Source organism: Miniopterus natalensis, chromosome 14 (genome assembly GCF_054644295.1).
Source record: "Miniopterus natalensis isolate mMinNat1 chromosome 14, mMinNat1.hap1, whole genome shotgun sequence".
NCBI lineage: Eukaryota > Metazoa > Chordata > Mammalia > Chiroptera > Miniopteridae > Miniopterus > Miniopterus natalensis.
The window spans coordinates 36,967,035-36,994,413 of NC_142094.1; the positions used below are offsets into that span (position 1 = coordinate 36,967,035).

Genomic DNA, 27,379 nt, shown 5'->3' on the forward strand with positions numbered 1-27,379 from the left:
TCCTGAGGAGCAAACACACTTAGGGGGGAACAGAATGAGTAGATGGCCATCTGTGCGCTCCCTTTACTATTGTGATCCCCACAAGTTCTTTTGAAAAACAAGAAATTGTTGGCTCCATTTTAACCACAATTATAAAACTACCTTTTCCATTGGAAGCTACAATTGCTTAAAATAGGAATAGGCTACCTGGTAGACATAAAATGTTACTATTAGAGTGAATCATGCGCATGTTGGAAAAGATCATTGTTAGAATTTATCTTTACAGATACTGCAAACAACCTCGTTCACCCTCCCCTTGTTTCTTATACTGATTTCTATAATTCTACACTGGATCACATTGACCTCATGGAAGAATACCACACCTGGCAGAGCTTTGGAAACTCTCACAGGTACAATCATTAAGCTCATTTGATTACTCACCTAAATGAAATATTATTCAAAATAATGACTGGGTTTTAAGTGTGTAAAAATAAATTTAAATATGCCCATATCTTTACCTACAAACTTATAAATATGGTTTAAATATTCAGCCTTGAAATGGTGTATTTGTTAAAGCATTTCCTTTTTCTGTTACATTTTGAATTCATATACATGTTAATTTGTCTTTGGTTTGGTCAATAACATCTTTTTAAGGGAAAGGTACTATCTTAATATGCAGTTTCTTATAGCTTCTTATTCTACATGCTATTTTCTAGTACAGGGATTAACAAACTTTTCCTATAAAGTACTAGATGGTAAATATTTTTGGCTCTTTGGGCTTTACAACCTCTGGTCTGTTGTAGCAGAAAAACAGCCTTAGACAATATGTAAATGATGGCTGTGTCTCTTTCCCAAAAAACTGTATTTTCAAGCACAGGAGGTAGGCATATTTGTCCCATGGGCCATAGTTTGCCAGTGCCTGATCTAACACAGTGATCACACGTGTGCACATACACACACCCATTTGCTCCTTTTCTCCCTTATTCTGTAGAAAAAGTGGTTGACCTTTCATATTATATTTAAAAAATGGATGTTAGAGAAATGATTGGTTGTACTACAGATGATTTATTACAGTAGTAGAATAGATTTTCAAAACACCTGACCAAATTCTTTAATACATTGCACTTTACATCCGCACTTACTGTTTGAATTAAACCAGCAAGACTATCCCAAACATAATTCATTCCCACACCATGCAATATACTGGAGAGTTTATGGAGACTAAGACATATAAGATAGATGTAAGTAACCTCAAAGCCCAGATTAGTTCATAAATTGGTTCAAGCTTCCAGGGACCGTTTCTACCAGAATTGGCCTAAAACATAAAATGGCCTTCTGGGCATGTATCAGTCCACATATGAGCACTCAGAGCTGAATAAGAATTCCAATTTGGGGGGCCTCAGACAGTCTGATGGATATTTCCTTGGGAAAGTTTATTTTACAAAGATGCTTTTTTCTCCTACTTTAATATAATTGTAATGTTGTAGGCAAAACCACAAAACAACTGCAAGAGTTATTGTATATATTTCAGTGACAGCTTTTAATACAGAGCTCTTCTGACCACTGTACCACAACATTGTATACCAAGAATGAATTCGGTTTGAACCTATGATCCCTCCAGCCCTTGGGAAGCCAGCCTAGATCCCAAGGGCAAGTCACCTCTGGCCAGGAACAACCTCCTCTGTTTATCTCAGTGTATCATACACATAGTATCATTTTTCTATGTGCCATGACTAGGGAAAGGTTGTCGCACACTTGTTTTAAAGTGCATCCTGCTAAGTTCATGACACTTCATTTCTTAATTTTTAATTAGCACTCAGTGATTGAAATTATTACACGTCAGCACTGAACAACTCTTACTGGTTTTTAACAGTTTCGATCCAAAGGGAAACCGGCTTCATTCTCGGCTCACACTGGCGCTTACTCCTTCTCCCCGTAGCGCCTTCATAGCACCCAGTGGTCAGAGACGCCCTGCCCTGCCTGACGGATTCCAACGAAAACTGATGGGTGCTCCACAGCCACTTCCCATGGGAGTCTAACTCCTGAAGTGTCAGTGCTGCCATATTAGTTCTCTCCAAAGGCATCCTCTCTGTGTAGTCTGTGGGGTTTTTTACATAACACAGAATGAGCTCTGACCCAGGAAAAAAGTTATCTTCATACCCTTTGATCATATGTTATACCTTTACAAATACACATCATTTCATGTTACTACACCATTGGGCACAGTACTACCAGCAACAAACTTCTCTCCCTGAATTTTACTTTATTGGTCTTAAATTTATTACTTTGCTTTTTACTACTATAGTTATTGCAATAGTGCCTCATTTCTGAAGTTCACCCATCAGAAATATCTATACAATGGATTCTTGTATTAATTTCTGTACCTGAACATTGTCCTAATCCTCCATCAACACATCTGCCTCTTAGTTCTGGTGTTGGCCATATTTTTCACAGGAAATGATGTACAGGTGACTGTACATAAACTGAAATTATTGTGTAAACAATATAAGTGACTAGCACATATTTCAGAACTTTAGATGTAGCTTCCTCTAGAAAATAAAGGCACTGCATACCTAGTGATGATACACACTTCACAGGGCTCTGGGGATTATAAGAAATGATGTACATGAGGTCATTTTGTAAGTGGTAAAACACAATTCAAAAGTAATATTTTATATTGTTAGAAGGTATACCTTAGATTCCCTTAGTATAATTTTGATAAAAATACACAATTTTGCTTTTTCTGTTTTCACTTGTTGGGCAGGTTTTCCTTCTGTCAGTACCCATTCGTTATTTCTATAGCTGCAAAAAAAATCATTATTCAGAGAGACTCAGAGCAGCAGATGATAAGCATCGCAAGGGTAAGCCAGCTATGTAAACATATTTGTGCTGACTATAATCAATATAGTAAATAATTTAATAAATACATCAAATGTCTTGTGAATTGTTCTAGCATAATTAGGAAATGTTAAAAGTAAAATTCACATTATATTTCCCCCAGAAGTGCTTAAACCTGTTTATGATACAGGAAAAAGATGCCCCTCACCAACTTCTCATTATGTTATAAATATAGAAGGAAGATTAAATGCTTCTCATAAATCCAAAGTACTGGGAACTTGTTGGACAGCTTTTTGTAGACACCATATTTCAGCTTCATTAGCCAGCAAAGCCCTAGTGAAAACTACAGTGAGGGCCAGGAGCGTCCTTACAAGGAAATCACTCAAACCATTGAAACGTTTTCTTGGTTTTATGAAAATCAAATGGAAACAACCAAAACATTAGAAGATGTAATAAAAATTATATTCTTGGAAATTGACAAATATGTCCAAAGAAAGATGATGTTTTATTGATTCTTAGGAAACCAAAGTGCATGGAGGCCCATAGAAACTAGGGTAGCAGTCAGGCTGGCTTTAGGCAAGTTACAGAGCAGGACATTTTGTCTCTGGCCCATCCTTACCACTCCCTACCACTTGTGTTTCAGCACAGCACAACCCAGTTATGTACTTCAGCTACTAGATGTCAGATTAAGTGAGCTTTTTTAAAATTAGAGCTCTAGACTACACACTTAAATGCTCATAAATTTTGAGTATCTAATTTTGTGACATGATTACTTACAACTTTAAAAATTAGAGGGAAGGTTGGTTGTAGACTTTTTAAAATAAAGAGACACACAGAATAAAAAGAAATGACTTCCATGTCTTTCCAAGTTTATAAAAAGAATGCTAAAGCATAAATTCTATTACTTCTAAGTAGCATAAAAATAAGAATTGTTTATTCTTCAGTAATGCAGTTCCAAGAAGGTATTTTTTCTATCACAAAGCTGGACAAAAGATCTAGTGACTGGTGACATCCCAGAGTTAGCTTACACCAAGTATGGGAATATTAGAAGAAATTTTATTGCCTTTGTATATCAAGGGAGTTCCATAACCATACTACTGCCCCCCAGATACTGGCTCAAAGATTAGTCTATATAAGTAGTCATTTTGACATTTTTTATTAGTTGCATTTATGCAATTTCATGCACCTTTTTAGTATTTTTTTTATACTGAGCTATGATATTTTATATTTGTAAGAAAAAAATCTAAAGAGCTAGAAGTTTATAGAAGTTCCTCTGAACAGTTTTCTGCTGTCACTCACATTTTTAAGATACCAAATAACTTCTTTGATAGAACTTTTCTTCCCTTAAAAGAAGGAGAGTGGCAGCTGCAGACTGTCCCAGGTGAAGTCTTCCGCATAGCATGAACACAAGTTAGTACAGACGGAAGAGCCAAATGGCATTGTCATTTCTTATGGGTGTTTCCCAACATTTTTAACTTGTAAACTGACATACCATTTGGAATTAATGACTGGTGAATATTTTGACATGAGACAGCCTTACGGTAGTTACTATAAGCAAGAGCTTATTTATTTATATAGTATAATCTAAAGTTGCAAAATATTCCCTAACCTAAAAATAGCTTCCTCGTCAGACTGTCTCTAAAAGTCTACCATGGTAGAGTTACTTCTTTCATTTGAAGCACTTTTTATTAAATTTGAATTCCTGATGGGAGGAGTAACGACTCAGCCTTGTCATGTTCAATTAGCATCCTAGCATAAATGTGTGTGTTGGATATTTCCAGTATGATGGCTTCCCAGGAGGTGTTGGCTATGGGAACAGAAGGTAGGAAAGGGTAAGAAAACAGGTCTATGACACAGAATACTATCCTGGAAATATATGTTTGAGCATGAAAAGGATGACCCAGAGAAGAGAATAACAGTTGAAAGCCTTTAGAATTAGATATTGGAGAAATGAAGGACTCTGAATTAGATTGTTTTATTATAGTAATCTATCAAATCATGAAAGCAGGATTATTAAATATAGATTTGGGATACTAAAATTTTATCTGCTAAAGCAAATCGCTGCAATATTTAAAATGTCTGAAATGGCAGTCTTTAATCTGCACAATAATTCATTTTCTTTGCTACCAAAGAAGATGAGGTAGTCTAAAAAAGATTTAGATAAATTAAGTATGCAAGCATGTAGATTTTATATGATAAAGGATAACTATAAATTCTTTATATTTTTAAATGTGTTGTTTTTTACATATTCATTGCTTATATATTTTTTAAATGTAAAAAATAGATTTTTTTAAATCACCCATGTTTTCATCACCCAAACATAACTATTGTTAACATTTGGGTAAAAGTTCTTTTGATATTTTTTATCTATATTATCTTTTAAGGGCAACAGAGTTGTATCCACAATTTTGTTCCCTGCTTTTTTTTTTCAGTTGTGCCTGCCTTAAACATTTTCCATGTTACCTACATAATTTTTATGACCATCATTTTTAATAGCTGTATTATATTGTATTAGATAGATACAAATTTAGGATATTTCTAAAGTTTTGCTTTTATAGTAATGCTATGATGAACATCTCGCTGTGTGAAATATTTTCTGTCTTTACAATTCCTAGAAGTGGAATTATTTATACGAAGGATATGAACGTTGTTAATGTTTCTGATAAAGACTGACAAATTACTTTTTAAAAGTAGATTGATATGCTTTGAGAGTAATTCAGTATCTAAAAAAACTTAAGCCAAGTTTATCATCAGCAGTATATACCTTGTTTCTAATGTTCCCACTACACGTTTTATGTATTAAACAGCAAACCTTGCTTTTGAAGAAATGAGACATGCGGAAACTGAGATATAACACTCTTTACCATAGAAGGTGAATTATTTTTGCTCCTCCAGTTTGGATCCCCTTTGGTTACCTTTGTTCCAAAATGAAATAAGGCATTCTCATAAATCAAAATTTGTGTAACTGAGTTTATTAAGTCATTTATATGAGATATGGCATAGAGAAGAATATAAGTGATTTTTACTAAAGTGTTTAAATGTTTTAAATGAAATCACAGTTTAAGTAAAAGTGAAAATGCTTGCTTTCTTTTTTAATTAGCAAAGTCTGGTGGATAAAGTATCTCGAAGACAGAGACCTGATATGAATATGTTATTTCTAAATATGAAAGTAAGAAGGACACATCTGGTTAGCGATTCCCTTGATGAGGTATAGATCATTTTATTCCAAAATGGTACTGATTAAAGCTTTAAATAAATTCTATAATTCTGAAATCTTAGTAAGCTGTCTTTTATTTCTTTACGCTAGTAAGTATGCTTCCTTATGTTTTGATACCATAGTTAAAATCAGTTCTGTAGTCACACTTAAACCTTATGCTCATTTTTTATATGTTTATTAATGGTTTGTTATTAATTTCCCAGAAGGGATTTTATATAGAACTTTAAATAACTCATTTTTATGACTATGTAACCTAGATTGTGTAGACCCACCTTTTTTACTGGTTGGTTGTGTAACAAGTCATTTTAACTTCACCAAGCCTCAGACTACTCACCTAATAAAATCAGAGATCTAATCTATAGGGTATATTGGGTCTATTTAGGGTCAAATATACTTTGATTGTATGTACATGTATTATAGAGCTTCATGCATGTACACTTACTTCTTCAGACATATCTGCATGTGGCTATTGTAAGTTAAAGGCTGATTTAGTTATGTGAATTTTTAAAGTTTAGTATTAAAGGCAAGTTAAAGAAAAGGAAATGAATTCTTTTATATTGTAATCTGCTAAATTAAAATCTTGGATACAATATGTACCTGGGAGTCAGTAACCTTGAGCAAGGTACCTGATCTTTCTGTTTCTTGACCTATACAACAAACATAATAATTACTAGTTCACACAGTGTCTGGCAGATTTATGGATGGATGCATGGATAGATAGGTGTTTTGTAACATTGTAAATAAGACAGTGGCTGCCTAACACATTTTCCAGAATTAAGTTAATTTCCTTTCTCTGCCATTTGTTCTCCCCTACCAAATAATTTCTTCAAATAGTTAACCCGGAAAAGAGCGGACTTGAAAAAGAAGTTGAAAGTTACATTTGTAGGGGAAGCTGGTTTGGATATGGGTGGCTTGACTAAAGAATGGTTCCTTCTTCTAATTCGCCAAATTTTTCATCCAGATTATGGTGAGTATTTCATTTTTATGAACAGTATTTCTTTCTAATTGTTAAGTTCAAGTAGTTACTCTTATTTTTAATCTACCCTATGGTTTTACAGATTTTTTTGTCAACCATAAATCTTGAATACATTTTTTAAGGACTGTTATTTATATTTTAAGAACTGACCAAATTGATGATCAAAGTGTTCATTATTTTATTGGGAATCCTACACAAAATGTATAAAGACTTGAAAGTCTGCATTTGCAAGGGAGCGTCCGTTTCTTTTCAGAGAAGCCAAATGCATGAGTCATTGAAATAAACATTTGAATTTTTTTAAAAAACTATATATAGTTTGCTCTTCTATACTGTTGCTTGAAGTCTCATTAAATAATGAGCCATTTTAATAAATAAGAATTCCTTAATTTTTAAGACAAAAATAAACATTTGAAATTTAATTTGGTTTCATTGTATTTAGAGAAAACCTATCTTATCATTAATTTTGGTTTAAGTGTTTTTCATCAGAGGAGAGTTTTAAGTGTTATTCTTTATTTTTCTTTATTTTGCATATATGTGTATATATCATCTTTCTGATAATGGGAATTAAGAGATGACATGGATACATTGAAATCTCCACATAATCCTCAAAATTAATTTTGATCATAAGTAATAAATTATAAAACTATAGTTTTTAGAAAAGAAAATAAATTGATTTTCTGAGTTTGTCTTTTCACTCCATGTTTCCACCCTTGGTTCAGGATACCAATGAACAGTAAAAGGCCCTTGCATACTCTCTGTACATGTATTTGATATATTTTAACATGAGAGAGTTTGTAACAGAACTATTATTGAACTGTTTTGCTTCTAACAGATGTATTATTTTTACCACTCAGATTTTTTAAATCAGTCATATTAATGAAATTGTTTCTTTTTTTCAGGCATGTTTACATATCACAAAGATTCACACTGCCATTGGTTTAGCAGCTTTAAATGTGATAACTATTCTGAATTCCGATTGGTTGGAATTGTATCCTTTAAACTTTCCACTAGGAGGTGCTAGTAGACTAGAGATTTTTAAAATTTTTATCTGAATTTTGGAAAACTGTTCTTATTAAGCATTTTATTCAAATTAAACATTCTTGTCAAATTTACTAATAGATTTTCAATAATCTTTATTATTTGTAATATCATAGCTATACGTCAGCAGAATTGAAAGGAATGACTGAATTTTTTCTATTTCTCTCTGAAAACATCTCAAAATAAAAAAGTTTATTTTCTTTTCATATATTTTCTAATTTCAGAAAATTAAGACTTTAAAAAAAATCAAAGTATCTTCTATTCATAATGAACTATTTTTCTGTTAGTTCTAAGTACAAAGTAAAAGAACTAACAGAAAAATAGTTTATTTCACTCCATTTTCCAAGTTGAAATTGTGGAAATTAAATCTAGGTCTTTAATATGTCCCCCAAATCCCAAGGTATTAATAAAAATTAAAAATTGAATATTTACAGTATATGGCATTACTTTATAGTGTTTTTAATAGTACGTAAGTCCTTGTGCCATCCTCTTAATCCCTGTCAGTTGTACTGGAGACGGCATCGTGTATTGAGTAGGCGATTGGACAAGACACCTTCTACATTAGCTTTTTCAATTCTAAGAAATATAACTGTAGAAGAAAGGATGGAAGAGTAAATAAATGAGCAAGCACTGGAAACACATAGGCTAAAAGAGGGGGAGGAAGTAACCATTCTTAAGAAGTTTACCATTTAGATGGGCAGATGACCACCATGGAAGGTAGCCGGTTCTCAGAGTCAAATAATCATTTGACATTAAGAGCTAAGGAGTTCTGAGAAGGAAAAGATTCAGTGTAGTCCTCCCACAGAAGGTAGACACTTAAAAATGGAGCCATTCTATCTGATTAATAGGGCTGTAGAAGAATAGGACACAGAGTGGTAGAATGACTGGAATAAAAGGCTGCATTGTGCTAGACCTGTAGGTCCACTTGATTGAAGCAGAGGGCACACTGGGAGTCACGGAAGATACCTTCAGAAGAAGAGCCAGTTCATGGAGGCCTTTGAATATCTATCTTTGTTGCATTTGCTAGAATAAATCCTGAGGAATGTTTATGAAAATTGAGAAACTAGATAGAAGAAAAGGTTCTAGAAACAAAACTACACATTGAAATGGTAAACTTGAAATGGTAAATTTGAAATTTTTTGCATATTGTCATGTCTAAAGGTCCAAAGTGCCATGTTCCACAATAGAAAACACTTAACAATTCACAGACTTTTGTTTCTATTGTATTGTTTACAGTTATCATTTGTTGAATGTTTTAACTTCATCGAAAGCCTGAGTCATTGATGCTTTCACTACACAATGAGCTATTTGGACTTCCAGATATATATGTTTGTCATACTTTACATTCTTATCACACCTTAGAGTTGGGTGATATTTTGACTCTCTTTTATTTGTATTGCAGTGTTAAATCTTACTTAGCTATCACATTTTTAGAATAGTGTTATATATAAATTCATGGATTTGCTAATTGTTCTCTTTTGCAACAGACCTTAGTTTCTACTCAGTCATTACCCAAAAGCATATTAAGCATATTTACTTATGTTGTATATTTCAAGTTAAACAGTTACAGTAAGCTCTCACTTAATACTGTCAGTAGGTTCTGCGACTTTAAGTGAAAGGATGTGTAACGACACCAGTTTTACCATAGGCTAGTTGATATCCACAAGAGTTAAGTTCCTGCAGTGCCTCATCAACACTGTAACAAAACAACAGTTATTCAGGGACCTGTTGTAAATCCAAAATTATTATACCCACTACATCTCATTGTTAATATGTATTTATCTCACACAAAAATAAACCGTAGAAAATAAGATTGATGCCCCAAAGCATGATAACATATAGGAAAAGTGTGAGATGATAGTGGATTGTGATCGTGTAAGTGGCTGACAGATCTATTGAAGGTGAAAACTAAAAATTGAGAACAGGCATGACGATTGAGAAAATCTAATTGGTTCTCTACATATCTCCAGTTTTTAAATTCCAGCATCAAAAATGTGCTGTTCTAGTAGTTCTAACAGTATTGTTTCTAATACTTCATTTTTAAATATGTTAAGGCTTTGGAGTTTACGTGAAATGTTATAGTGAAACCTGTAATAATAAGTATAAAATTTCTTGAAGATTGCATGATGAGACATAACAATTTTTTGTTAAGTGCAATTGGTTATACCAAAGGGGGCACTGGAACTAAGAGTAGGGGAAGCATAGTATAGTGCAGAGTTTTCAAACTCTGTTCGCACCGCATGACGCCTGTGACTCCAGAATTCCCTCATCACCATTCCTGCTTCAACCAGAGCACATTGATTTAGTGTGAAATGAAACATTATACCCTGTCTATGGAAGTTTCCTGTAGCAAATCCTGTGAGCCTACTTCCTCATCTGTTAAAAATGTGCCTTCAGAGTTATAATTTTTAAAACTTTTTAAAATGAAAAGGGCTTAGAACTTGTCACTATAGTAAATGATTATAAATGGTAACTACAGTAATATTGTGGTTATTGTCATTATTGCTGTTATCACAATCATAGGATATCAGAACAACTTCTCAATATCTGTCCCTCAAATATACTGCTCAGTCTCTGTTAATATGGTTACCTATGAAATAGCATATGTATTCCTTAAGTTATCAACCTCATGCTGCCTTAGCAAATTGAAATAGTGGCTATCTTCTAATTTTTTTAAGTTGTTTGCAGTAGTTTGTCCAGCCCATATGTTTAGATTTCCTTTTGAGCCTATAAAATGAATGACTTCCTTAATAACTTTATTTATGAGATTATATAATAATCTTTATTTAACAGCTGAAATATGAAATTTGTTCTAAAACCCCTCTTTCAGCAAATGGATGTTACATTCTGCTATATAACTAATAAATAAAATACAAAATTTATATATATATATATAAAACATCTGTAGCTTTTCAACTTTAAGCCTTTAAGTAAACTCCAAATAATAAAGGCCTTTCAGATATTACTGTAGGAGAGTAAATGTCCTATTAGTTTATCAACAGTGTGTATGCATGTCTCTGTGTGTGTATCCATATGTTTATTCAGTTCAGCTCCCTTCAGTCTGTATTTAACTTTAATATAGTTCAAATGATCACCAAAATCAGTATTATGTTCTGCAGTCAGTTCTAAATTGCTGCTGCTACTTATAAAATCACATCTGTTTAAATTTAGAAAGTGTTTTTATAAGTTAAATAATTTATAGATATGTCTGAAGCTGTTAATCTGTTATTTTGAATAAACTTTTCTAAGGAAATCATTAAGTACTATCAACTGAATCCCTCCTTTTTACATGACTTTTGGTAATCAAGGAATTATGTAAAATAAAGGGGAAATAAATGAAAGGAAGTATGTGGGATTAATTAAAAAGTCAGTATTAGATCTGAAAGAAGTATGCAAGAAATAGACTGATGCATAATTCAAAACTCATTTGTTGTCTTGGATTTTATGTTAATACTTAACATTTAGTATGCATAGCTTATGGGACTAGCTGTTTATAACAGCATTACATTGGATATTCGCTTCCCCCCCTGCTGTTACAAGAAATTACTGAGCCCTCCCATCGTTCCTAGTGATCAAAATACACCAGTAGGCATCTGCAGTGTTACCACTGATGACTTATGTCAAATTATGCCTGTAAGTATAAAGTTACTAGGTCTTATTCCTTAATGCTACCATCCTCTACTTGCAGTCTTTCTCCTCCTAACACTATTCTTATTTTTAAATACAATTTCTCTCTACTTTTGTAACCCATCTCCTTTTTTATCTAGATTTCTCCTTCCTGAAAAATTTTTTTAAATATTTGGCTGGTTTTTCTGTTTGTAAATCTTTGCTCCTTGGTAACATGAGTTGTAACCTAATTCAGGAAAATATTTTTCCCAGTGTTCTCAACTTCTTGGGAAAGAAGGGCACTGTAACCAAAATACAGAACCTATTTACATGCAGGAGCTCTGTGTTTTTATGTTTAAAAATGTATCCTAAGACATTAGCACAATTTTAAGAATATAAATTGAAAATGAGAAATACTACAAATTTATGAATAGTAATATTGCAGATAGCAGTGAATTATGATGAGAACTGTGCTCTTAGCTTGCTGCATAAGAACAGTTTGAACTGGATATTTTCCTCCTATATGACCTTTTCCAATGAAAAGGTAGATGGCAGAAATCATTAATAAGTGTTTTGTGCGCTGGAAAATACATCTCACATATTATCTTTATGTCAGAATCTGAAAGTTTATCTGCTCTTTCTCACATGTAAGTGAGCTATAGATCTGCTTAACTATTTTAGGTAAGACCATTTGGTTTAAAAACACAGATAACAGATTTCTTTTTATAGGAGCTGGCCCATGGATTAAGTGAACTCCTGTCTTATGAGGGCAATGTTGAGGAAGATTTCTACTCAACATTCCAGGTACTGTTAAGGGCAAATAGCTTTCTGTTAACAGTGTATTTCATACATGAAAAATGCCATTTGTTACGGAACACCTATTACTAAAAAAGATGAACAGGATTAGTCAACACATACCATCCCCTATCTGAAAGGATCTTAACCTGAAAAAGTGGACAGTGAAGGAGACACATGTAAATGAGCAGTCAACAAAAGTGCTTAAAGAAATTTACCAAGGGTATCCCGGCCGGGCGTGGCTCAGCGGTTGAGCGTCGACCTGGGATCCAGGCCATCGGGGTTTGATTCTCAGTCAGGGCACATGCCTGGGTTGCGGGCTCGATCAATGACTCTCTCATCATTGATGTTTCTATCTCTCTCTCCCCCTCTCCTTTCCTCTCTCTGAAATCAATAAAGATATTTTTTTTTTAAAAAAAAAAGAAAAATTTACCAAGGGTAAGGGTACTACTATGCTAGGCAAGTGGCATATTCCCTTGACCCAGTTACTTTCTCAGAGCTTTTCAACTTCAAAAAATAAGCCTCTTCTGTAGTTTCAATATGAGAAGTTAGGAGCAGAAACTGATGGATCAGCCCCACATTCTCTAATTTCCACTGCCCTAACAGTAATTCAGAGATGGAAATTAAAGTAATCCACATCGCTCCAAAGGCCTAAATAGCTACAAGAGTTTTGTGAACATCAGTAAAATGCTTAACATTCAACAGAGAGGGTTAAGTTAAAGACCTACTTTTTTTTACCTTGCAATACTTTCATGACACCTCATTCTTAATACATGTATCAGAAGAGCTTAGCATTTCTGTAGTTTGTGTATTAGGATGGGGGGAAAACTGCTTTTTCAGTTTTACAAACCTGTTCACTAAAGCCTGTTATCATATCAGCCATACCATTAAATATCTTGTGCTGGAATCTCCCATCAGGTTTTTCAAGAAGAATTTGGGATAATTAAGTCCTATAATTTAAAGCCAGGTGGTGATAAAATTCCAGTTACCAATCAAAATAGGAAAGGTAAGTTAGACATCATTTCTCCATTAAAATGCATCAGTGTTTACCTTTTACTTTTACTATGTAACAGATGGAAAATTGCTTTTCAGAATATGTACAGCTTTATATTGACTTTCTTCTCAACAAATCCATCTATAAGCAGTTCGCTGCATTTTATTATGGATTTCATAGTGTGTGTGCTTCAAATGCCCTTATGGTGAGTTTAAATCTTTAAATTATGCTTTCAGTTAGATTTTGTAATATAGTAAGAACTGACACATAATTCCGTAAATATTTTGGTAGATAAGCTTTTAAAATAGAAAATGTTTTCTACTTTTTAAAGGTAGAGCTAGAAATAATAGAAGTTCTCCCATTTCAGCCTTAACTCTCTGAAGGGTAAAAAGACCAGTCAACTCCATTTTTCCCCCCTTGTGCTGTGTCTCATCCTATGTCCTTTAGGGCTTAAAAATATTCCTCCAAGCAGAGTGGATGAAGAAATCCATGGGCCCAAGGTCTTGATACTGAGGGACAAAGCACAGAAAACAGTTCACACATAAGCTCTAGGGCAAAAGCCACCTCTTTCTGACTATGGAACATTTTATAACTGCTTCCTGCTGCTTCAAGGGTCCCTCCACAACTCTGCTTTGCCTTTTACCCAGAGGAAGTAGTTTGTCTCCAGAGTCATGATGGACTCCGATTAGTTTGCCATATCTGAGCTGTGTGAAGATGAGTCAGCTGTTATCTAGAACACCATGTTGAAAATATCAGATAAAAGCATAGTTTTCCGAAGAACTGCTGCTCTTCACCCCAGCCACCCAGGGCACACACTTATCATGCCACTTCCCCTTCCCCTCAGATTTATTATGAGAGTTGGGAGTAAAGTCTTTCATTTGAATTATTTTCATAGGAGAGCTTGTTTTAGAGTAGCCTTTGTCACATGTTTGTTGTTGAAAGTACCTTTCAGAACAGAACACTGAGTTTTGTCTGTGACACACTGGTAGTTGTGGGGGGTGGGGGGAGAGGAAAAAAAGAATGAAATGGCATAGCATGGTTTCTCTTTTTCAGTTTTCATCTAAGTGGGAGACAACATATGTAGGTGGGAAAAACAGTAAACAACATAAGCAGACTATAACCAAGTACCTAAACTCTATAGTGCACACATCCTGTGCATTACTGGAAGGGATATCGAGGTATTGGAAGGAGGCAGGCAAATCAGTAGATGCTGGAGTAGCTAAGACAGTTTCAAGCTGGGCACTGGGGAGGAGTTGTAATATGGATTCATGCTGAGTCATGTTTTTCTGGCAGACTGCTAATTAATGTTCGAAAAAGAGAGAACCCAAGTAGTTTGACAAGGTTTATAAACTTTTAAAAGCAAAAATGTCTAACCTCACAGGAAAAATATAAATGCAGATTTTTCTTTAAAAAAAAAAAAGGCTTGATTTACTGTAAGAGAAGTCATGATTTTTGTAATTTGATTCAGTAAAAATTGTTCCAGTTTCACTTTTTTAAATTATCATTTTGGATGATTATTGGCAGCTGCTTCGTCCAGAAGAGGTTGAAATCCTGGTATGTGGAAGCCCTGAGCTGGATATGCATGCCCTGCAGAGAAGTACTCAGTATGACGGCTACGCGAAAACTGACTTGACTATAAGGTGAGCAGCTCATTCTGACAGTGAGGTCACAGAAGAGGGAAAGAGAACGTGGTTCGTTTACTTGTATAACTTACAATCTTGGAATCAAGTAAGTCAGCTGAAATATTGTGGAGTTTCACACTGTCTTACTTTATTTCTAAAAAGTAATGTGAGAATATTAAATATGAAATCATTTAGCAATCCCCTGGGGCAGAAGTGGGGAATGTCCAGCCCTCAGGCTATATATGCCTCCTGAAATCATTTTTGTTCTGGCCCTGCCAAGGCAACTGCAGGCAGGAATCGAAATTCAATAAATCTAGGAGCTTTTTTCATAGCTAATTTTTAAGTTGATAATTTTGTATGGCCTGCAAATGATGTTATAAATATCCAAATGGCCCCTGGCAGAAAAAAGGTTCCCCACCCCTGCCCTGGGGAGTGAGTGATATAAATAAGTTTCTACAAAAGTACAGAGGTTTTACTTTTTTTAAAATGAGTTTGGTTCTAGAATTTCAGGGATGCTACACTGGTGACTCTTCATCCCAGCTACCCAGAATTTTAAATAAAATTTTAATAGCACTGTGTTGAAAAATTTTTTAAAATTATATAGGAGAAAAACGACTGTTGGAGTATGTACTGTTGGGCTCCTCCTATAATTTTATAAAAAATATTTTTATAATAATGTTAGTCAAAAACCTAATTCATATATAGAAGATTGCAATTCTTTAATTTCGTAGTAAGGGTACTACGTATGTTTAGGGAAGTTTTTCATCCCACAGCACACAGAAACTAATTACTAAAATTCTGCAGCACACCAAAAAATATATTTTTTGCCAATCTGACAAAAAATAGGTATAATTTTGATTCATTCACACCGCATGGCTGTTACTGTGTTGGCTGTTGTCATTTTTTTATTAGACAATCTAAGGTAAAAGAGGTCAGTGCCCCTGACTAAACAGTCAGGTGTTGCATGCTTTAAAAATTCTTGCGGCACTCTGGTTGAAAATCACTGCTTTATTCTGATCTGCAGGATTTCTATCAGGACATTTTATATAAATTTCCTTTGGTGTTCTCTAGATACTTTTGGGATGTTGTGCTTGGATTTCCTCTTGATCTTCAAAAGAAGTTGCTACATTTTACTACAGGAAGTGACAGAGTCCCTGTAGGAGGAATGGCTGATTTGAACTTTAAAATCTCAAAGAATGAAACTTCTACTAATTGGTAAATTTCCAGATTATAATTTTATTTTTAATCTACAAGTTTTGCTAATAATAATGTTATAATTAGAGGCTTCACTCTGAAGTCATCTTCATAGAAAAATCTTGGGAGTAAATATGGCCTTGAAAAGAGAGACTGTGGCTTAAGGTCCTCAATTACTTTTTCCAGACATACCAATACTGATAATCCTTTCCATTAATGTTTTGCTTTGCTAAGTCTACTGCTTTGTAGTCTCTTTTAGAACTAGCTTGCTTTTAGTAGTTCATTGTCTAACCTTTTTTTTTTTAATGTATCTTTATTCATTTCAGAGAGAGGAAGGGAGAGAGGGGGAGAGAGAAACAGTAATGAGAGAGCATCACTTATCAGCTGCCTCCTGCACGCCCCCCACTGGGGATCAAGCCCGGAACCCCGGCATGTACCCGCACCAGGAATCGAACCGTGATCTCCAGGATCACAGGTCGATGCTCAGCTGCTGAGCCACGCCGGCTGGGCTAACCTTCATTTTTATTTAAAGGTGTTTTTTATTAAAATACTAAGGTGGGAGTTTTGGCTATTACAATTAGTACTAAAAGTATCTCTACTACTAATCCTCTTTTTTTAATCTAGTGCTCTTTGCATATGAAAGTGATGATAATGCTGGCTTTAAATTACTTCCTAATAATGTTGACGGATTAATGCTGATCAACTTCTTTTCCCAACCTTGTAATTTCTAAAACTAATTTGAATAGACACTACTTTGATTATAATCATTTTTTTCTGCTACCCCATATATTCCCAGAGTTCTGTCAGTTGTTCTTTTCATTTCTGAACTGGAATTTGTCCTTTCCTTTCCCGCTGCTACCACTGACAGCTATTCTGATGTTATGGAGTTCATAGAGACTAAACTGCAGTTTAAGAAATCTGTAGAAATCTTGAAGAAAGGTAACAGTGGCATCAGGTAGAGGTTGGGGGAGCTGATCACAAGGATTCAGAGGATGAATGCTGCATGTGCAGTGAGGGAAGCAATATTGAAAGTGTGGGTATCAGGTGTCTCAGAAATGTTCTTTATGTTTTTTGTCAAGACTGAAATAGTAACAGTCACACTATTTACTATTCTGCTAGGTGTTTTTTGTGTTTGTTTTGTTTTGTTTTTAAATATATGTTTATTGATTTCAGAAAGAGGAAAGGAGAGGGAGAGAGAGACATAGAAACATCAATGATGAGAGAGTCATTGATCAGCTGCAGCCCGCAGCCCGGGCATGTGCCCTGACCAGGAATTGAACCCCGATCTCCTGGATCCTAGGTCGATGCTCTACCACTGAGCTACGCCCGGCCAGGCCCTGCTAGGTGTTTTATATAGATAGCTCTTTTAAACAACCCAATTGGATAGTTTGCCCTATCATGGTGATGAGGAAACTGAGATTTGGAGACATAAAGCTACCTGAACAAGGTCCCACAGCTAGTAAGTGGGGGAAATAGTATTCAAATTCATATTTGTCTGAATCCAAAAATAATAATACTTCCAGAATGAAAGTTTCAAGAGAACAGAGACACTGACCATCTTGTCTGTAAGCCTAGCCCCATGTCTAGGAGTATGCCTGATACATACATAGTAGGTTCTTTATAACTATTTGTTCAATAAAGGAAAGAATGAGTCACCTCTTGGGAAAGTAAAAGAGATTTGAATGTGTGTGTCCTGGTGTTTTGAAAGTTGCTCAGCAGTCATTCTGTGTGTGTTTTAAGGCTTAGTTTTGTTTTGTTTTTAATTTTTTCCCCTAGGTTGCCTGTGGCTCACACCTGCTTCAATCAACTTTGCCTCCCCCCATACAAGAGCAAAAAGGACCTGAAACAGAAACTGATTATTGGAATTTCAAATTCAGAAGGTTTCGGACTTGAGTAACCTAGAAGACTTGAAACATTTTATATGTAGCATTCACTTCCCTCTTATTGTGCCTTTAACCTTTTCATGTTTTTGTCTCAAAACACCTTAACAAAGCTCACCAACTTTAAAATACTGATTTTTTTTTTTTAAAAAAAAAATCAAATATGAATATGTTAGTGGAGGCATGATTTTCTAAAGACACAGACATTGCTTGAGTGGGGAAAGACCAGATGGCAGAGGCAGATGTGGGTTCAGCCACTCTTTTTCATAGCACTTTATCATTCTCCATCAGTAGTTTGTCACAGGTGATCCACTGGGAAAGCAGTGTGCAGTAAAGAAAGCACCAATGACACAGTGGAACCAGTGGCAGATTGTGTGCTGCAGACACAGTAACAACACAGATAGCTGCACTGTCACTAATGTAAGGCATGTAGCCATTTTTCCATATAGAGGTCAACAACAGTATAACTGCAAATGCAACTTACAGGGTTTTTTTGATATACTGACTTTGGTCCTATAAGATTCTTCGCAACTGTTGCTGAAAAGCATGTAAATAACTACATAATAGCCTGAGAATAATGGGATTTTGATAGTGCCATTTATTGCTAAAGATTTATTTTTACAAAGTAAATTCAGGGTTTTAGATGTGTATACAGCTTTTACAAATCAATAAAGATGATTGTACAAGAGTGTAACTATTTTCAGACTAATTGGATTCAGGTTATATTCTTTTAAGTATTGTTAGTCTGCATGCACACTGACAGTAGTTACTTTGAGTACTCTGTAATATTTGTATAATGATCATTTCTTCTTAAGGGTCGGACTATTAGAATGGAAATCAGATAACTCACTGATAAATTAAGTCAATTACAAGCACAAAAGAAAAGAACGTTTTTATATATACTTTGATTGATGTACAAAGCTTATTTCTAATATTTTTTGATTACCAGTTGTACTGAAACACTAATTTTTAGAAAAGGTTAGGATAAGATATTTGACAAAAGTGAATACAATAACATTTGTGTCAAAATGACATACTTGGTGTAAAAAATCAAGTTCAACATTTTGACCAAAATGTTTGTTTTCCACTGGATTCTGAATATAGTAAATTCAAAAGAACCCTTTTGGAGTTTCAAATAAAGTAGCATGTAAAAAGAAACTGTATTTTTAGTCAGAGAGTAAATGGTTTTCTTAATTTATAGCAAATGAAGCAGTTTTATTAGCATGCTACAAGTATTTCCGAATCAAGACTTCTCTATTATTCTTTGATAGTTTTACTTCAGAAAATTCTGAAGATATATTTGCAATAATAATGAAGCCAGCATTTAGTACCAGCATATGGTTCACATGCAAATAATACCTTCCCATAATTCTTCCTGAGCTACGTTATTTTCTTACTGCTATGCTCCCTGCACCCAACCAGCAGAATTCTTCCAGGGTGGAGGAACTCAGCAGCTGCTTGTTTTCCTACAGTTCTGAAGGCAACCCATGAATCTAAGAGAAAGGAGTTACTACTTGGTTTACTATTCTCTTTGAAACAGAAGTGACTCTGCTTTTTCATTTGGATATACTATTTAAAGGATTTTCTTTTAAAATCTTGGAAAGCCTAAGAGAGTTAAAGGCATGTTGGTTTCGTTTTGTTTGCTCTTTTTTTAATCCATATGCAAATAAAACTGCTTCTCTCTTACACTGCTTGAACTAGAAAGTAAGATGTTTAATGTAGGTTACTACTAACTAATAAGCACAAAAGAATCATGTATAAGAAACCAGATTTAAGTGTTTTAAATAAAATGTACACAAAGTTTTTATTTGGTAGAGATGGAAAATTGTATTGGCTTGGTCTGCATGTTTAATGATGTGCTTGTTTATTGATAGCTATGTCACTTTTAAATAAGAAGTACATAAGCAAGCCAGATTTTTTAAATGACAAAGTCCATAAATAACTGGAAAAATTTTGTTGTGTATTGTTAAGTTGAAATTTATAACCATTTATCACTTAATTGCACATTGCCTTTATTTATTTATGCTGTTTTTGGTTTACAGTGTAATAATACCTCATTTTTTTAAAAGAACCACTACTGTTATATTTCATTAATTTAAACAGCTAAAAATTCATAGTTGCTTTTTTATATAATCTGTTAATGAATTCTTGATTTTTGTATCTGCCATAGTAACTTGAAGAAAGCATTACAGTATTTACAAAATGTCCTGTCCTTTTTTAATCTTTGCTTAGTCATATTTTTGTCCGTATGATCAAAGTTTTTAACAGTCCCTGTTTTTTGTACAAATCTGTATTGTATTAAGTTGTTAACTTCAAGTAAAAACTTCAAATATTAAAGTTATACAATCAATCAGGTTTCAATTTATTTTTTAAATATTAGGCAATTAATTAAAACCATAAATTTAAAATATAAATACAAACTATTCTCTTCATTATACTGTCTCAAACTAGTGCTTAGGAAAATTGCTAATACATATGGCTTCAAAAATGCCTGTTGTTATTGACACCAAATATAACCAACTTCTTTAACATAATATTCATTCTGAAACAATGTATATCCTGTGTCTGGATGGTCACAGATATTCCACCAAATGAATGTAACAAGCCATGCAGGCGACCCAGAATTTAGCTAAGTATGACATCTCATTGGCTGTAGTAGACAACTTCAGATCTTAAGTATTACTTTGGCCTTTTTATTTTTTTTACTTGCCCACATTTCCTATGCTTAAGAAAAACAGAGGAGATGATGATAATGTAGGAGATGATGTCATTAATGCAAGAAGACAGGTAGCTATACAGACAAAAGACTAGGAGGGTTTTCGCAGGGGAGGGTTACAAGATCAATTCACCCAGATGGCCACACAACCGTTTGGTCCAATGCAGTGGTTAAGAACTGCACTTTGGAGCCAGACTGACTGCCTCGGTTTGGGTTTACTGTTTCCTTGGGCAAGTTACTTAATCATGCTGTGCCTCAATCACCAAACGAAAATAATTTGTAAAACAGAACGAATAAACCTACCTATTTCACATAGAGGGTTGTAGGGAGGGTTAAATGAGTATGTGAAAAGCACACAGTGCCTGGTAGAGCAGCCGTATAATGTGATACAAGAGGCATCATGGTGATAATGTGAGACCATCTTACAACCACTGCTTCTGAGGGCTTCTGGAGGTTTCTATCAGGCAGACATTGGGCAGAACTAGAGAAAACAGTACAAAGTGCTTTTGAGGCATTAAAATTGTGTTAGAATATTTCTTAGTCGAACCTGTGCTTTAGAATTGATCCTTAAAGATGTCTCACTAGCCAAGGATTTTTAATACTATTTTACAGATGTGTAACAAGATTTCATTTTAAAATTCAAAAATAAATTAGCAGTGTACTTTTAGTGAAACATTTCAAATGTAGAGAAAATTTTCAGAGTAACATAATAAAACCATGTTTCCATTTTCAGATCTAACAAATGTTAACATTTTGTAAGATTTTTTTAAAAATAAAATAGGACAGATAGAGTAGAAGCCCCTTTTTGTGTGCTTCTCCAATTCCAAATATACTTTCTCTATTTTCCCCATTAAACTGCATTTGGTGTGAATCCTTCCCACACTGTCTTACATTTGTATTACAAATGTGTCTCTCTGTAAACACTACACAATATCATTATAGTTACATATCTAAGATCATACTCTACCTCCTTTTACAAACTTTTTACATTCAATATTGTCTTTTCTAGATTTATCCCTGATTATACATTTATCGGGGATAAATCAGGGATATAATTTCCCCATTTTAATGGCAGAATAGGTTCCTATTAAATGAATATACCACAGTTTGTTGATGCATCCCACTTAGGGTTCTTGAGTTTATATCTTTCAATTCCAGAAAATTCTTAGGCCATTTTTTTTCTTTGAATATTGCTTTTCCCTGTTCTCCCTAATCTCCTGTTAAACATATGTTGGACCACCTCATCAACCATTCCGTCTCTGTGCCTAATCTGTTGATAAACACACTGAAAGTGAGAAATTCTCTACCGAAGTTGTTTGGGCAGTGGAAATGGGATCTTTTTCTTGATTATCATGTGACAGATTCTGGATTTAATGGAGGGAAAAGTGTGGAACTGGCCAAGGATCCAAACTGGCGAATTCCCTGATCTTCATGCCCCACTCACTCTCCAGCCAGAGGAACAGCCAGGGTATATTTCCCATTTTTCGATGCTGCAACTGCCTCTTTAAATTGTTTAAATGAGAATGCCCTTGGCTCAGAGAGTACTACTCACCTGGCTTTTCACATTACTCGATCACCTTGGTGTTGAAACTGGATGAGAAGGCACCTTGGAACTGGTTCCTTATATTTATTCCAGTCTGGATATTGGATACTATTCTTCTGGTCATGCTGCTGATTGTGAAAAGGCTGGGCGATGTAAGTCGGGCTTCGACCCTCAACATGGATCACACCACATTAAACAAAACCTGGTGCCTCCTAGCAATAATACTTAAATTAGCTTTCTGCCTTGCACTATGTGCTAATCTGGAACAGTTTACTACCACAGATCTGTTCTATGTCTCCATTCCTTTGTGGAACTTACTGGCTGGGGCTTTAACAGAGCTTGGCTATAACATCTTTTTTGTCAGAGACTGAGTTCTAAGGACATCATCTCATTTTATTGCTGTTCAACAAGCTGTCATTAAAGCATTCTGAATCTTTGCAAGCTTGAAGAATACCAGAAAACAAAAATACCGAATATAGTTTTATACTGCATCCATAAAATAGTCTGGGTGAATCTCGAACTTCTAGTCAATCCAAAGCTGGATTACTCAATATGTGAGTTATTAATATCTTTATTAGCCCTATTTAAATAAAGCTATTGTTTTGTTTCATTTTGTTTTTCAGTGGCTATATTTTTCATGTCTGTAAATTCTTTTGGTTCCTTTTCAATTCCAGCTGCTCTTTTTCATCCTGTTCTTTCCTATCATTTTAATAATTTTCAGCCTACTTGTCTGATATCTCTTCTGGCTTGTTCTACTCTCTTCAGTTTTGATACACTGATTCTTTGTGTGTCCATCTACTGGCTCTCATAATGATCTGTTTCCTTACATATTTGTAATTTGTATTTTTGCTTTTTTAATCTAATTTTGTGTCCTGACCTACAGATACCCTACCAGAGTTTCACGTTGTTCTCAACCAAGGCCCTACAGGTTTCCCACACCAGTTTTTATGTCAACTTCTTGGATTAGGGTTCTTCTTCTACTTGCATAACTTTTTGCTCCCTCACATAGAGTGGCACATTTTGGGTCTTATGAGTAGGTTTTTCTATCCCCCTTTTCATAGGTGTAGCAAGCCTTTTAAACTCTAGACTTTAAGAAGTGGGATTGGTTTGGGCTCCTCACCTCGAATTAGGCCTAAGACATGTCTGTTGAAGTCATGTGGGCATTAAATTCTACGAGGGTTCATCACCTTCACGAGTCACCTAATCCTGCTTACTACTTCTGGCTTTGTATTTCTTTCTCATTGCCTATAACTGATGATTTCCCTTCTTTTCAATCTTAGGCATTTATATTTTAAGATTTTTATATATATATATATATGTTGTCCAAAACTTATGAAAGTTAGTAGTAAATGGTCTCTTCTATTTCAGCACAGCCTACACAGGCATGCCCTTGATTCTTTCCCCCATCTAATGTATAAAACTTCAGAGTATATTGTTCTCTGTAGGTTACTTGCACCAGTGTTCATTACTTGGTTAATTTAACATCTGTTTATTGAGTTCCTATTATGTTCAAACTGGAGGCTGATCTTCAGCTCCATCCATCACTTGCTTATGCTTTACAAACATAAGCAGCAGGTATGATTCTGAATACTTATGAAGCATTAAAATGTGTCCCATAGCAAGAAAATATCCCCAGGACTTCCACGGCAATTATACAACTCAATGTGTTCATGCCACTTAGATATTACAACTCTGAATGCAAGGATATGCATACACAAGGAGCATTAGTCACCACTCAGTTAAGCTGCTAGGTTTGTCTGCAACCCTGACTGGACTTTTTCTATGTGCACACAAATTACACTAGAGAAAACATAAAATTATTTCAGTAGGGTTTCTCAAGAAGCACAATCTTATGCTGTCTTACCACTTGTATAAAGGCCACCTCTCCTTGTAAGACTCAACATGCCTTCCTTCCTTGTCTATTTCTGTCACTGGCAATCTCACTCTCCTGATTCGCTTGGCCTGTAAACACTGATCTTATTTTGACTTTCCTTCTCTTCAATGTCATGCCCTCAAGCTTCATCTTTATGTTGCTTCTCAGATCTGACCCTTCTTTCTAGTACATTCCTACAATCTCCTCCTTAGCTTAGACGCTCAACACTGGCCTCCCTGCCTGTAGACTTACACTTCCCCCATTTTTCCTAAGGTCCCTACAGATAATCTTTATAAAATTCTGTTCTTATCAGGTGCCTTCTATCCACATGTCTTAAGATATATCTGGTGTGACCACCTTCCAACTCCAAAGCCTAGCATTTGTCCACTTTTATTTTGCACATTCCCCATGACCGATTTCTAAAAGGTCTCCTGACACACCCACAGCTCAACCAACCAACTCCTCCCTCAGCTCTATCCCAATCCAGCTCATGGCCTCTGCTCTCCACAACCTCTCTGGAACAGAACTTTATCTCCCCAGCCAAACCTTACCCTGAACCATCACCACCGCACCACCCCCAAACAAAAAAAAAGCCAGCTGGAAGGCAAAGCCCCTCTTTTTCACACCCATCCACCCATCTTTCCTCAGGTGGCACTTAGTATTTTCAAACTTGTGTATGGTTCAATGCATGCAGGTCAGCAGCTTTAGAACAGAGTTATTTCCTGGGTTCCCACCTAGCAACTAGCACAGTACTGGGTCGGTAAACTCAGATAAAATCCTACCTAACTTGTTGACTTGAATGGGCAGGTAAAACACTCATCAAATCAGTGGAGTGGAACAGAGACCGGCATGAGCACATAGTTTCATCTTTAGCAGCCTATTGCCCTGACTCACATAAACCTGATCACTCGCTGGCTGTCAAGACTTCAGTGTGTCACCTGTCTACCCACCTATCTATCAATCTATGAATTACTGAAACAACCAAATGATTCCCTTGTTGGAGGAATCTTGCTCCTCTTTCTGCATACCAACCTTGACCCACGGAAAAAGGCCTTTGATTCACTCTCCCCTCAGGGAGTGTTAGAATGAGAACTTGCTTTCTCTCCCCTCTCTTACTGCCCCCAAGGAAGAGCAGCTGGTTTCTGACTGATGAGAGCTTGGCAGCACCAGGCCACGTTTCACTGGAGTATGGGTCTATATATAGACAATCTGCCCAGGCCTTGCTCTTCTCTCCAGTTCTCCAGGAATTCCTGGCCTGCTTGATCCCAGGCACAGTGGGCACATGACCTTCTGGTCCCCTCTGGTCAATGGCCACCCACAGAGACCCACCATTCTCTAGCTCCTCCATTGTCCCTGGGGAGGTAAGTGTGAAAGGGAGGTAAGTGTGAAGCGGAGATAAGTCAAGGAAGACTAAGCTGAAGGAACAAATAGATGTCCCAAACTCAGTGGCTTTGTATAATAGTTCATTTCTAACTCACTTAACAGTTCGGGGCGGATGCTCAGGTCAGCAGGGCAGCTCTCCGTCATGACGCCCAGGCTCCTTCCATCTGTGGTTCCACCATCCCCTAGGGCTTCACTGTCGTCTGTATCCAACAGGCTGAAGGAGAAAGCATGTGACAGGAAGGGGTAGGAAACAGAACTGGGCAAAGGAAGAACTCAAGCTGTAACAGTCCTGACAAAGCAATGGCCAACCCAGTGAAGAGCTCTAGAGCAAACTGTGTCTGTCAGAGTCTTCCTCTATTGGGCTAAAACGGCCAGGCTTCTCTGTCCTGCAGTCAAGTGGAAGAGAGTCACACCTTGGAAGGGTGTGACGTTGGGTGAGGTGGCTTTCTGCAGCTCAGGACTTCCCTGAAGGAACTGACAGCCAGAGACTGTCACTGCACTTCCTGCACCTGGGCGGCAAGACCTTCCTTGAATGAGGGTCTGGAGGCACACCTGCATGTCTACCATACCTGACCACACCTACCAGCAAGAGAATCTGAAAAATATAGTCCAGCTCAGGGCCTAAGAAGAGGGGGAAGCAGTGTGGTGACAGCAGACCGGGAGGATGTCAACATGTTCTCCAAACTGATTTTACAAAGGAGCCTGCACATGGGAGGTAAAGGACACAGGTGACAGTCTGATCTCCATTCAGCCAAGCATGTACTCCATCTGCTGGAGCCCTGAGGGGAGCCACCTGACGGGCACAGGAGCCTAGCCCTAGCAATAACATCCACAAAGTGCCTGGTCAATGTGGCTTCTGTCTCCAACATTTTGCTGAATTGGGCTTCTTTGAGAGCATGAACAGCCCAGCACATCAGTGTTGCAAGTAAAAGGGAGAGATGAAATGGCCTGAATTACACCACTGCCCTTGTTTACACCTGGGCCCATCACTGTCTGAGGTGTTGAGGAGCCTACGATCACTTTCTGGGTCCAAGATAAAAATCTGGAGACCTAGAGAAGAATCCTCTACTTTGTACCAAGTGACTTACTTTTCTCTTTTGACTGCCACTTCTGAGGTCCCAGTGGTCAAAAGAAAAGCTGGGAAGCTCCCTGTGCATGCCACAGCTAAGGACACAGCCTCCAAGCCCTCCTCTTTGCACACATGAAAGCATTGGGAAATTCAAACCAAACAGAAGTCTTGACCAGCCAGGTAGCTCCTGATCATCTGGGACCACAGGGAACCAGGATTGGGTACCACCCCACCTCCCTGAATAGGGACCCTTACTGTACTTATATGTTACGTATTATATTATTATAAATTATTATTTTATATATTATATAACATAATATTACATTGTATTTTATATATCACATATTATACATGAAATATTATATATAATATATAATAAATATATTTGTAACCATAAAAAAATAGGAGAGTGCTTATTTATGTTTAAAGACTAAGGGGCTCTTTTAAAATATAGCTTTTTCTGGAGAATAACATCAACCAAAACATCAGGATTCCATCCAATCAAGGTGAGCCTTAGGCCTTCCCTCTCAATACTACCTCTCGCCTCCCTTCCAATTCCTCCTCAGAAAGCTTAGATATGCCCGCGGCAACTGCAATCATAGGAAATGTAGGTCAGATAATAAGTAACCAGTGTTTATTTTCTTTGGAAAACACTC

The 27,379-nt window shown here is 35.9% G+C and overlaps 1 protein-coding gene and 1 pseudogene across 2 annotated transcripts in view; both read left to right on the forward strand.

Annotated features, from left to right (window-relative positions):
- The window catches only part of HECTD2 (HECT domain E3 ubiquitin protein ligase 2), a 54,701-nt gene extending 34,212 nt beyond the window's left edge, over positions 1-20,489 (forward strand). For both annotated transcript variants that reach the window (XM_087824439.1, XM_016220824.2), the window contains 12 exons: positions 266-389; positions 2,744-2,840; positions 5,918-6,025; positions 6,869-7,001; positions 7,910-7,998; positions 11,523-11,681; positions 12,384-12,458; positions 13,368-13,455; positions 13,542-13,648; positions 14,968-15,083; positions 16,137-16,280; positions 18,036-20,489. In XM_087824439.1, the coding sequence (XP_087680565.1) occupies positions 266-389; positions 2,744-2,840; positions 5,918-6,025; positions 6,869-7,001; positions 7,910-7,998; positions 11,523-11,681; positions 12,384-12,458; positions 13,368-13,455; positions 13,542-13,648; positions 14,968-15,083; positions 16,137-16,280; positions 18,036-18,156 (1,361 nt within the window). In that variant the 3' untranslated portion in view covers positions 18,157-20,489. The remainder of the gene's footprint in view (positions 1-265; positions 390-2,743; positions 2,841-5,917; positions 6,026-6,868; positions 7,002-7,909; positions 7,999-11,522; positions 11,682-12,383; positions 12,459-13,367; positions 13,456-13,541; positions 13,649-14,967; positions 15,084-16,136; positions 16,281-18,035) is intronic.
- Positions 20,490-22,372: 1,883 nt separating this feature from the next.
- On the forward strand, positions 22,373-22,769 carry LOC107543301 (transmembrane protein 60-like; annotated as a pseudogene).
- The last annotated feature ends 4,610 nt before the right edge of the window (positions 22,770-27,379 follow it).